The sequence below is a fragment of the Vombatus ursinus genome, unplaced genomic scaffold, assembly GCF_900497805.2.
Source record: "Vombatus ursinus unplaced genomic scaffold, bare-nosed wombat genome assembly UNPS02014961.1, whole genome shotgun sequence".
NCBI lineage: Eukaryota > Metazoa > Chordata > Mammalia > Diprotodontia > Vombatidae > Vombatus > Vombatus ursinus.
The window spans coordinates 503,253-515,890 of NW_020954739.1; the positions used below are offsets into that span (position 1 = coordinate 503,253).

Consider the following 12,638-nt stretch of genomic DNA (forward strand, 5'->3'; position numbering starts at 1 on the left):
CCAGGGCTGACGTGCTCAGGTTCTGAAAGAGCAGTTTCACTATCTGTAGACAATCCACAAGGGCACCAAGGAAGTGAAACTCTAGCTCATTGGGTGCTGAGGGCACAGAGGGACCCAGATGTTTTAATATTAAATATTTGTTAAAACTGAGGGGTAATGTGGGAATCCTCCTTTTGTATCTTGCTTGGTTAATGAAAGTCTTTCCCAAACATCCTTGTTCACTTTCCTTACTCTGAAGGAAGGTCTAGCTGAACTCTTAACTGTTAAGGGAGGGCCTTTTGTCTCAGGTCATCCTTCAGTTGTGTGTTACTAACTTGCTGTGTGACCTTGGACAAGTAACTGAATGTCTCTGATCCTACCTCATAGAGTTGTGATCACCTTTATAATTTACTGTCAAGCCTGGTCAAGTCAGGTGCTTTATAAACACCTACTGTGTGCCGGGTACTGTGCACAGCCCTGGGAAGGCTAAGGATGGTCCCTGCCTTCGAGGGGCTCACAGTCCAGTGGGACACCAACATGCCAACACAGACAAGACATATACGCAGGATGTTTTCTGTAGCACTTAAAATTCACAGAACACTTTGCTCAGGACAGTTTGTGAGGTGAGTTAGTGTAAGTCATATTGTACCCATATTATGGGTGAAGAAACTGAGGTGTATAAAGGCTAAACCAAGGCTATTGAGTGTAAGGACCAGTCTTCAGATCAGGCCTTCTGCCCTTTCCAAGGCATGGCCTCTTCTGCTTCTGCACGTCCCAGATGGTGCTGCACGAATATCAGGAGAATGAGTAAAGGCTCTAACGGAGGTTTTGTCTTCTCCCGTTAGCTGAGCATGCTCCGCATCTCACCCTCCATGGGCCACGCCCTGGACATGAACATGTCCTTGCGCCATCTGCTCTTCCTGCTGGAGTACTGCATGGTGACAGGCTATGACTGGTGGGACATCCTGCTGCACGTGCAGCCCAACATGGTGCAGAACCTGGTGGAAAAGCTCCACGAGGAGTACATGCGTCAGAATGCCGCGCTGCAGCAGGTGAGCGGCTCTGTGGGGCCCCGGGCCTGGGCGTGAGATGCAGGGGGCGTCCAGATTCCAGCAGACCTCCTGGAGCGCTTTGTTGGTCACCCAGCTGACCTTTGTGGGATTGAGTTTCGAGGATGGTGGTTAGCATACCAACCTGGGAGGCTATTCACTAAATGTTCATGGATCCCTGAAATCTCTTTGTGGTCTGGATGACTGCTAAGTTTTTTTTTCCAGCTTATCTATTGCACATTCTATGTAGGTTCATGGAAAGATAAGGATATTCACTACTCTAGTGCAGGGGATGCTGGACCTTTTTAGTGACCTGCCCATGATAGTAATGTTTTGGGAGCTTCATCACTTCATCTGTGGATCTGGTTTTTCTGGAAGTACCTTGTGACAGTGTGACTCAGTCTGGACATCACTGGTATGAGTCATTAAGAATTCAGAGACTGGTTTTCACAGACATTCTTCTTATGGGAAAGTTGTAAACATTTTATAGAATTTTAGAGCTAGAAGGGATCTTGGTCATGTCCAGATGCTCTAAATGGAAGCTTTTTTGCCACCGGCTTGGGATGGTGTCCAGAACTGGATTAAATGACTTTTGAAATCCTTTCCCATTTTGAATTTCTCTGAACTCCTTCAAAGAAGGGATTTAATTTTACAGAAGAAATTGAGGGACAGAGAGGGCAACAGGCTTGCCCAAGGTGAGTTGGTGAGACAGAGCAGGGGCTTGAGCCCAGGTCTTTTAATTGGATTGAATTCGATTAATTTAGGTCTCTTCCCATTGTTGCCTGCTGAGGAGCACCACTGATGGGGGCTCATCACCTGCTCTGTGTGGTGCATGGTGCTCGTTCCTGCATGTGAAGCAGGGAGATAGAGAAATAAATAAGACACAGCTCCTGCCTTCATTAAGCTTGCAGTCTAGTCAAGAAGATAAGCCATGTCTACACATCTTATTTGTACAAATTAGACTGTGATCATTGCACATAGGAATTTCAGGCTGCTATGCGAGCTGATGAGGGAGAGATCCCTGTGGGCACGGGGATGTTGGAAAGATGTGTTTGAGCCTTAAACAACACAGTTACACTCTCTGCAGTCATCATTGGGGCCTGCATTTATGAAGGGGTGGTAGCTGCGGGAGAGCACATTGTCGGTTATTTTAATGTAGCTGCTGCTGCGTGGGGCGGTCAGGACCGTGTAGCTGGGCTTCATTCTCAGTCCTTCCAGAGACAAGTGGGCTTAGTAGAGCTGCCCATTTGTTACCTCTGCCCTACCCCAGGCTAGTAGACGGTCATCCCTCCTGCTTCTGACTGGATTGCCGAGGCACCTGGGCAGGATGGCTGCTGTTGTCATCAGACACCTCATTTCAGGAAACATTAAGAGCCAGCATCTTTAATTCAATAGAATTGGTTTCCTTCTCTAATATTGTGCTGAGGACTTTGGCTCTGAGGTTACCAAGACAGGCCTAAACCCAGTTCTCCTACAGGAAAGGACAATGTGCATAGATAACCCTGATAAGCAGGTGCTTGAATAATTAATACTGAATAATGAATGGGAAATGTTTGAAGGGGAGGAGGGGCAGTGTCAGGGAAGGGAGGCGGTATAAAAGCTGGGCTTTGAAGGAAGGGAGGGATTTCGTCATCCAGAAATAAAGAGAATGATCCGTTCGGTCCCTGGGGTGAGAGGGTGAAGAGTAATGCAGAGAGTCCATGGAGGGAGCGTGTCTGATGAGGGCAGGGCCAGATGGTACAGAGACTTGGCTGCTAAAGTCCCAAGGGACACCCACAGCTGGGGCCTTTCCACCTGGAGGCCTGGGTCTGTTTAGTCAGAAGAGTTGCCCTGCTTCTGGCCCTGCCACCCACTCACTTAGGCCCTTCTCAGTCTTGTGCTCCAACATCTTCTGTGTGCACCTGTTGGCCAGGTGCTCTCCACTCGGATCGTGGCCATGAAAGCTTCCCTCTGTAAGCTTTCCTCCTGCACTGTGGCCCGGGTCTGTGATTACCATGCCAAGCTCTTCCTGATCGCCATCAGCTCCACCCTGAAGTCACTGTTGCGGCCTCACTTCCTGAACACTCCAGACAAGAGCCCCGGAGACCGGCTGACTGAAATCTGCACCAAGATCACCGACGTAGGTAGGGCTCACGCCGGGTGCCCTTTCTCACCTCGTCATCTGTGTCCTTCCCAAGAGGACTGTGATTATTAGAGTGGGTATAGTGCTTTAGACTTTTATAAACTACAAATCATCTTGTGATTGCATATTGATTATTTCACATCGAATTTTCCCTTTTGACAAAGAAAAATAGTTAAGCAAAAACATCCACTCAGTACAATAACCACATCTGAACAGGTATGCAGCATTCTGTACCCATTGTCCCCCACCTTTGCTAAGGAGAGAGAGGGATGTCTCCTCTTTTCTTCTGGATAGGGGCTGGTCCTTATGTTGATTCAGAATTCGGCTTCATTTTGGTGTTCTCATCATCATGTGTATTGTTCAAAGACTCCCCCCATTTCCCTGGCTTCCTTGTGTTCCTCACCCCTTATTGCACAGTGACGCTCTGTGACGTTCATGGAGCAGACATTCATTGTTCAGCCATTCCCCAGGCGGCAGGTGCCCACTCTGCTTCCAGTTCTGTGCCATCATAAAAAGGACTGCTGTGCCTGGTTTGGGGCCATTCTCAGGGTATGAGTCTAGAAGTGGAAATGCTGAATCAGAGGGGGTGAACAGCATGTTCACTTTTCTCACCTAATTCTGAATTTGTTTTCCAGAACAGCTGGGTTGGCTCATAGCTCCACCAGCAGCATATTGGGTTGCCTGTTTTCCCACAGCCCCTCCAGGCCCCCATGTGCAGTTTTTGTCATCCTTGCTGATTGGCTGTCCCCCAGAGTCTTTTCACGTTGCACTGCCTCTCGTTGATGGGATAACACTTTATTAGGCACAGAGCCCATCTCATCCCCTCCTTCCTCCAGGTCGAGAGATTGGCAAAGAGGAGTTAAGAAACTCGATCTCCAAACCTAGTCAGGGTGTCTTCGTGGTAGACCAGAGTGTTGCAGAGGCCCATGTGGGAAAGCAGCCTCACACCCACTACACTCAGACAGGGACTCCTGCAGCCAGAAGGGGGGCCGTGGCAGTTGGGGTGAGTGGGTAGTCACATCAGGAGTGGACGTCTGGAAAGGCTGGCTCCCCAGAGGAAGCCGCGCTCCAGCAGAGACAAGCAAGGTGGCCCCTGGAGGCCTTGGCTCTGTGTGCTCAGGGCCCTTACAGATGGGGTCTTTTATGTTCTAAGGGCAGTTCCACGGTTTAAATCTGTGCATTGTTTTGATTATAGATATTGACAAGGTGATGATCAACCTGAAGACAGAAGAGTTTGTGTTGGAGATGACGACCCTGCAGTCCCTGCAACAGCTCATCCAGTGGGTGGGAGACTTTGTGCTGTACCTCTTGGCCAGCTTGCCCAACCAGGTGAGGATCTCCTCGCTTCCCCTGCCATCTGCCAAGGCGGACAGAAGGTCAGGAGGTTGTGCGAGCCTGGCGTCTCCTCCTCTCCCCTTCCTTCTACACTTGGTGCTTTTACCATCATGGTGGCATAGGACGGCTTCAACTGACATGTTTTCAGTGCTTTATGGTTATAGAGCTTCTTCACATCTATTTTCTTTGAAAAAAATTTTTCTAGTTAACAAGGATTTATTTTTTTCTCTTTCATACCTTCCCTCCCCCACTTGAAAAAAGAAAAAGAAAAACAAAGCCTCTGTCACAAATATGAATAATCAAGCAAAACAAATTTCTACATTGGCCACATCCAAAAGAAATGTTTTGGGTGCACCGGCCCTGAAGTCAGGAGGACCTGAGTTCAAATTTGGCCTCAGACCAAACACTTGACACTTACTAGCTGTGTGACCCTGGGCAAGTCACTTAACCCCAATTGCCTAAAAAAACAAAAACAAAAAAAAACGTTTTGTCCTGCACCTTGAGTCCATCATCTCTCTGTCAGGAGGTGGGTATCACGCTACGTTTTCTGTGCTCTGGAGTCATGGCTGGTCATTACATAGATCAGAGTTCTTAAGTCTTTCTATGGTCTGGTTCTGCTCACTTCACTCTGTGTCAGTTCACACAGGTCTTCCCAGGTTTCTCTGACATCATCCCTTTTGTATTTCCTATGGTACAGTGGTATTCCCTCACGTTCATAAACCGTGTCTTGTTCAGCTGTTCTCTGGTTGTTGGGGACCCCTCCCCGCTTCCCTTACAGTTCCTTACCACTACAAAAAGAGCAGCTATAAACACTTTGGTATGTGTGGATCCTTTCCCTCTTTCTTTGATCTCTTTGGGGGTTTAAACTTAGTAAGGCTTCATATGTATTGCCATATGAATACATATTCATATGTGGCGTTCCTTCACCTGTTCTGTCTCACAGCAGACTGGCCTGCTGGCTGCCCTCTCCCACCCCCTGCTATTGGATGGGCCCTCTACTCCCTAACTCCCCAAGTCCCCTCCCTGTCCCCCCACCTGACACTTTACCTCCTCGTCTCCACCTCTCAGAATCCCGAGTTCCCCTCAGGATGCTTTCACTGGTCCTTGCATTCGTTAGGGTTTCTGTCCTTCATGATTACTTTGTATTTACTTTGAATGTATTTTATATTTTCTTATCAATGTATAATGTTGTCTCTCCCCAGTAGAATGGAAGCTCCTTGAGGGCAGGTAACTCTTTTGGTTTTTTTTGACCTTTGTATCTGCAGCACCTAGTATGATGCTTGGCACATAGTGGATACATGAGTCCTTGTTGAATTAAATTTCCAACCCTCCTAGACCCCCTTGTTTTGCAAAAGGCCCTCCTCTCTGTTGCTCATCCATTCTCCCACAGTCACGGGTGCCTATCACAGCATGGCCAGCTTTCTTCTTCTCTGTCATAGATGGAGGTGGAGTGATCATCTGAAGTTGCTCCATGTCATTGAGATTTGGGTTCAGAATAGCGATTCCCTTGTCCTCAGACAAGCCAGGAGCTTAGAGCAAGAATGAGGTGGTCTTCTTCTGGCCGAGAGTGCCCCACTCCACCAGATCCATCATAAGGGTGACATCTCTGCAGAATTCCTCATCTGCTTCTGCCTTTTCTCCAGGGGGTCTTGATGGCATGTAAGAATGGAAGGAAGGCAAAACAGGTTTCTTCCCAAGAGCCTCCCTTCTTAACATAGAATGCTACCCTGCCCCCCCCTTTTCTTACCTGTTGGGCTCCTTGAAGAAGATATGCGTGTCCACAGTGATGCTCCAGGTTACATTTGTCTCCACACACTGATCTTTGGCTCACGTTGCCTTTTAGCTATCCTTTGTGCTTTTGTCTGGGGTGGCATCTGAGGTTGTGGGTTTTATTGCTGCCTCTTGGATTCTGTCTCGTTTGTCACCACATGAGTTGCCAGGCATGGGTGATTTCACCTACCCAGGTCTGACAGGTCTTGGGAAGTTCTCTGCCATGTCTCAGATATAGGCCTCTCAGTCTCTCAGGCCAACAAAGGCTGTCTTAGCCCCCTTCAGCAGGGAGTCACCAACCACCACTATCTATCCACTCCCAAAAGGGGAGTGACCGGGTGAAAGCAGGGTATCAGAGAGATTCACAGCTCACATTGCTTTTTCAATCCCACCAGGGCTCTCCTGTCCGTCCGGGCCACAGCTTTCTGCGCGACGGGGCTTCCCTGGGCACGCTTCGAGAATTGATGGTCGTTATTAGAATCTGGGGCCTGTTGAAACCGAGCTGCCTGCCCATTTACACGGCCACCTCTGACACCCAGGACAGCATGTCTCTCCTCTTCCGGCTCCTGACAAAACTCTGGCTCTGCTGTAAGCAACACCATGAGACTGGGAGACTCTTCTCTCTGAGGCTGGGGAGGTGGGAGGATTAGTGACGTCATGGCCCAGCAAGCTGAGGGGAAATGACATCCAGCGCTGGCTTAGTCTGCGACTCTGAGAAAGCCACTGGAGCTTCACTGGTCACATGTTCCTTGTGTCTGAAGAGAAACGTGGCAGATGGTGGTGTTTGTCAAATGCGTTTGACGTGGGGCTGGTTGAGCTTTTTAAGAACAAGTATAATCGTAGAAAGTTAAAGCCAGCTGGGACCTCCGAAGCCACAATGTTCAGAGTTAGAACAGATCACACTGCACAGGATGATGATAACCAGCATTTAAATAGCCCTGAGACCTTTTACAAGTGTCATTTTATCACAACAACCCAGTGAGGAGGTGCCATTGTGATCCCCATTTTACGACAAAGGTGAAGTGTTTTGCCCAGGGTCACACAGCTAGCCGGTGTGTCAGGTAGGGTCCAGGCTCGGGTCCTCCCAGCTCCGAGGGCAGCCTTCTCCCCGCCTGGCTGCCTCCTGCACAGTTAGGAGATGGTGGTCACACACGACAGTCAGGATCCCAAAAGATCTCAGCTGGCTAAAAGCATGGACTCAGTCAAATAATATGAACTTCAGTACAGATAAATGTTAAATCCATAGCTGCCCAGATGCAGGATGGGGGATGTGGGACTAGGCCTCGGGTCCTGGGGAAGAGAGCCAGCATCTCTGGGGGCGCTGTAAGTTTCCTTGAAGTCAGCAGCATCCTGGGGTGGCCGCAGAGAGGCCAGGGCTAGAAGGGTATCAGGCCCTTCTCCAGAGGCTTGTCGCCCTCAGTTCTGGGCATCCTAGTTTAGAAGGCCATCAGTCAGCTGTAGCGTGCCCACAGGAGGCCAGCCAGGGTGGTGAAGGGCCTTGTGATGGGCCTGCACAAGGATTGGCTAAGACCAGGCAGGCCTTGCCTAGAGAAGAGAAGACTTGGGTGGGATGGTCTGGCAGGTGGATGGGTCATCGTCAGGTGGAGGGTCTAGACCTGGCTTGCTTTGCAGAAGGTTAGGCCCAATTTCCCAACAATTAGAATTTTCCCAAAGTGGAATGAGCTGCCCCAAGAAGTCATAAATTCCCTGTCCCTGGAGCAGAAGCTGTTACCACAGGGCTTCCTCTTCAGGTGGGTGGGAATGTCAGGGCTGGCATCGTCACACTGGCAGGGACCTAGGAGAGCCTCTGAAATGATGGAGAGTCAGGGGGGAGGGGCAGTGACTCGTCTAAGGTCACGTAGGTGGCAGAATCAGCATCTTCATAGAGGGAGAGTTCTGAAATCAAGGTGAGACCTGGAGACTAGAATGGCAGAGCCTGAAGGGGCTTGAGAGCCAAGGCTTTGGGGAATTGTTAGGTCAGCCCCTCATTTTGTGGACCCCAGAAGGGAGCAAACTTGCTCAAGTCAGTGTCAGGGTCAGTCTCTGGATCACGTAAATGAATGAAAGCATTTATTAAACGCTTACTGTGTGCCAGGCACGGTACTGATGGCTGGGGCTACAGGTGCAAGCAAGCAACACGGTCCCTGCCCTCAAAGGACTTCCATCTCATGGGAGAAGACAGTGCATTAAGGGAGCCGGGGGTGCATGTCATGACATGGTGTGTCCAGGAAACATCATGGAGACCCTGTGGGCAGGATAAGGTGGCAGCTCCTTCCTGGAGCCCAAGGACCCAGGGCAGGGGGAGGAGGAGGGTGGCCTGGTATGGGGGTGTCTAGCAGGAGCAGAAGCATCACAGAGCATTCGATCGGTGCCTGACGTTGGGGTGGGCTCGGGAGAACGCTTCTCCCCACTCCCCTAGCCCCTGGCTCGTTCTTCTGTCTCTGGGGGGACTCTGCTGGGCATCGCACAGCAAAGGGAGGCACTTAGGGTGGCGCCTGGGGATGTGGAGGTACAGATTCTTGGGGTGCTGCGGAAGGACAGCTCTGCCTGGGTCACAAAGCCCTGCTTTCCTCCCCCCCCCCCCCACCGCTGCCGCTTCTGCTAACAGGTCCAGCACCAGAGCCCCATCTCCTCACAGGCCGGGCGAGGAAGTTCGTGCTTCCTGCCATAACCCATCTCTCCCTTCTCCAGGTCGGGATGAGAACCACCCCTCGGAGCCCGATGAGACCCTCATCGATGAGTGCTGTCTCCTCCCGAGCCAGCTGCTCATTCCCAACCTAGACTGGCTGCCCATCAGTGACGGCATCATCAGCAAACTCCAGAGCAAGCAGCTGGTGCGGCTCCAATTCGGGAAGGCTCCCGGGCTGCTCGGCTACGCCGGCACGCCGCCCTTTGAGGTCCTTGCCAGGTAGGGGCTTGCAGAGGTGGTGGCCTCACCTGGGGACCCCTGGGGAGAAGCGAGTGAATGTGTTCTGTGTGACTGCGGGGGCTGGGGCGTGCTCAGGTGACAGCAGGGAGATTAGGAGGAGTGTGCTGCCCCCAGCGCCGTCTGCAGACGAGCAGGCCATGCGGGAGGACTCCCAGCATCCCATGATTCCTGCAGGCCGGGAGCCCCCTGCGCAGCGTCCGTGGCAGCTTGGGCACCCAGCGCAGGGCCGGAGTTCCCCAGCACCGCAGGCGGCCCAGCACACTGCGTGCAGCTTGTGGGGAAGAAGGCTTTCCTTCAGTTGAGCCGACGTCTGCAGAGCAGGGACGCTGGAGGGCGGGTGTGCTGACCCAGAGGTTCTGTTTCCATAACTGTATTTCAGTGTAACTGGTTTCTTTCAGAATCCCACATATTTCATTTTGTGCATTTAAACGCATGATCCTGAGAAAGGGGACGGAGCCTCAGCTTCCCCAGACTAAGAGGCTGAGAACCTCTGCCGTCGAGGTTCAAGCTCTGGGACAGTCTGGGATTTCAGTGGAGGGCCTGGGGTGGGTCACTTCTCCCTTCTCTGCCTCAGTTTCCCCAAATGTATGAAGAAGGGCATGATGCTGGCATTCCCAGAGAGCTTTTTAGAGGCCTCTGGAAAGAGGTAGAAGGAGTGGGGGTGGGAGTGTTAAGCACTTACTATGTGCCAGGCACTGTGATTGGTGCTGTACAAATATGACATCATTTGGTCCTGTTTTTGTTATTGTCGTTGTCCTCGCCATTCCGAGGAGCACGCCTCCAGACCCTTCCTGTGGACCTGCTCCCCATTTTCCCTGATTCTCGTTATCTTTCTGTGTTCAGAGCCCCTGGGCAGGCGAAGATCGACCACCTCAGGAGGCTGCACTTGGGGGCGTACCCCACTGAGGAATGCAAATCCTGTACCAGGTGAGTCCCCGGGAGCCCAGGGCTGGGCTGGAATCCTGAGAGCCATAATCCCACCCCGGCACACGGGGGTCAGCGAGACCTGGGTTTGAATTCCCCCTGAAGTTACTAGTTGTATGAGCACAGGCAGTCCTTCCCGCCCAGGATCAGGTGAGATCTGTAGGGACCAGTGGCCCCCCACTGTCAGGCTCTCCGCTTATTGTTGTTGTGACTTCCCTTCTGCCTGCCCCGGGCCGCCCTCTCCATTTTCAGACACTTCTAGGAGAAGGGGCGCACTCTGGCTGCTTGTATCTTGCCCCCTTGATCTCTTGATCTCTTGATCTCTGACCTTGTGGAGTGGAGTGGGCCTTCGCCACCGTCCGTGCCCCCGGGCCCTTCTCTTCCTCAGCCTGCCCCCACGTTGTTAGAAGGCACAATGACAGGTCAGATTTCTGTAGCACCTTGAAGCCTTCCAAGGGCTTTTCCTGCTGCTGGGAGGTGTCGAATGCAGACAGTATTGCTCCAGTTTTGCGGATGGGAAAACTGAAAGCTTCAGCATCTTACTTCCGGGTGCAGCCGTGATCTGAAGCTGACGCAGCTCTGCCAGTTGCACCGAGCCACGCGCCCTCTGTTAGCGGTGCCCTTCATTTCTGTCCCAACCCCACCCTTCCTGGGGCCGGCCCCCAGGTTCTCATCCTGCTGCCTTCCCTTCCCTCTCCCAGGTGTGGCTGTGTCACCGTGCTCAGGTCCCCCCACAAGGCCACGGCGGTGAAGCAGTGGGAACAGCGCTGGACCAAGAACTGTTTGTGTGGGGGCCTGTGGCGCAGAATGCCCGCCAGCTACTCATGAGCACGCCCCCGGGCAGGGGCCCTTTGTGGAGTCTGCGGACAGCATCTCTCAGCCTGGCGTCTTGTAGATATGTTTGTAATGTGCTCTGTAAAAAAAAATCCCTGTGGGATTTCAAATCTTTCTCCCTGATGTCCTGGGCCAGTGTTGGTCATGCTTCAGTCAAGAACACCTCCCTTCCCCTCCCCTCCCTTCCCCCAATAGAAAAGAAAACTTCTGCTTTGGTGAAACTGAAGTGAGGGGAAGGAGGGAGCCCATCCATGACCCAGATGCTGCCCTCGGTGTAGAGGGGCTCGGGGCCTCCTAGAGCCCAGGCTGTCTCTGCTGCACCGTGCTGGGTGACTTTGGGGGAGTGACTCCCCCTTTCTGGGCCTGAGTTTTCTCATCCACAAAGTGAGGATTTGGACTAGGTAGTCTATGAAGGTCTTGGTTAGTAGGCTGAGGTCATAGGATCATGGGAAGGTGTCGGCCCAGTGTTCTCTGTGCTGAGGTCCTTCCCGGCTCTGGTCTTATGGGTTCTGAGCGCTCTCCCCGCTCTGGTAGCCTCTTCAAGGACCAAACGTTCTCCATCCGTGTGGAAGGACGGTCTTTGAGAGCAGACTCCTCTCAGATCTGGAGCTGGCAGGGGCCCCGGAAGCTGTCTCTCCTACCCGTCTCATTTTACAAATAAGGACTTGGAGACAAAGGGAGGAATACATGTCAGAGGTGGGGTTAGAGCCCAGGGCCAGCCCCATGCGTGCCACCACTGGTGTCGATGAGAGGCGGGCAGGACCTGCTTTGTCTTGGAAGAACTCATTTCCCCGTGGTTCTGAGTACAGGGCTCTCTCTCTGAAAGAATTTCATTCCAAAACTTTTTGTCCCTGATAAAGGATAAGATAATGATAGCGCTTACTTAAGGTTTAGGACGGCTGGTAGAATCATACCACGCTGGCCAATTTCTTCTGCAGCATTTCTTGCATTTAAGATGTCCTGAGAGGCGGCACAGCATCATGGCTAGTGAGCTAGCCTCAGAGCCAGGAAGACCTGGGTTCAGATCCTGACTGACATGTGCTGGCCAGATGACCCTGGACGAGTCACTGACCTCCTCCTTCAGTGACCCAGGCAGCTCTATGAGGGGCGGAGCTGGTGCCATCAGCATTAGGAGGGGGAGCTCCCTCACTTTGAATTCGCCATGCTAGTGAAATCACAATGGCGATCTTCTCCCAACATATTGTCTAGGCAGTTCAAGAGACAGTTATTAATCTCCTGCTGTGTACCAAACATGGGGCTAGGCACTAAAGATGTGTTGGAGCCCGGCCACGCTGTTGGGAGACTGTCCTCCCATTGTCCTCATCCATTGGCCTTCTGAACCTTCTGGTGTCATGGGCCTCCTTGGCCATCAGTCCGATGACACCAAATACGGTAGTGTCTATCTGTGTGTGTATATGTGAATATATGCATACGGACACATAGAATATTTCTTTTTTTTTTTTTTTGGCTAGGCAGTGGGGTTAAGTGACTTGCCTAGGGTCACACAGCTAGTAAGTGTTATGTGTCTGAGGTCAGATTTGAACTCGGGTCCTTCTGAATCCAGGGTCGGTGCTCTATCCACTGCACCACCTAACTACCCCTGAATATTTATCTTTTTTAAAGAAGTTCACCCAGAAGAAGCTCAGCCTTAAAGTTTCATTCTGTCACCCTCCTCCCAGCAACAAGCCAGCCCTCC

The 12,638-nt window shown here is 51.7% G+C and overlaps 1 protein-coding gene across 3 annotated transcripts in view; it reads left to right on the forward strand.

The window, feature by feature from the left end:
- MED16 (mediator complex subunit 16) overlaps window positions 1–11,058 on the forward strand; it is a 41,088-nt gene extending 30,030 nt beyond the window's left edge. For all 3 annotated transcript variants that reach the window (XM_027845389.1, XM_027845391.1, XM_027845390.1), the window contains 7 exons: window positions 825–1,031; window positions 2,941–3,151; window positions 4,346–4,479; window positions 6,651–6,843; window positions 8,947–9,163; window positions 10,028–10,111; window positions 10,810–11,058. In XM_027845389.1, coding sequence (XP_027701190.1) covers window positions 825–1,031; window positions 2,941–3,151; window positions 4,346–4,479; window positions 6,651–6,843; window positions 8,947–9,163; window positions 10,028–10,111; window positions 10,810–10,936 — 1,173 coding nt within the window. In that variant the 3' untranslated portion in view covers window positions 10,937–11,058. The remainder of the gene's footprint in view (window positions 1–824; window positions 1,032–2,940; window positions 3,152–4,345; window positions 4,480–6,650; window positions 6,844–8,946; window positions 9,164–10,027; window positions 10,112–10,809) is intronic.
- The last annotated feature ends 1,580 nt before the right edge of the window (window positions 11,059–12,638 follow it).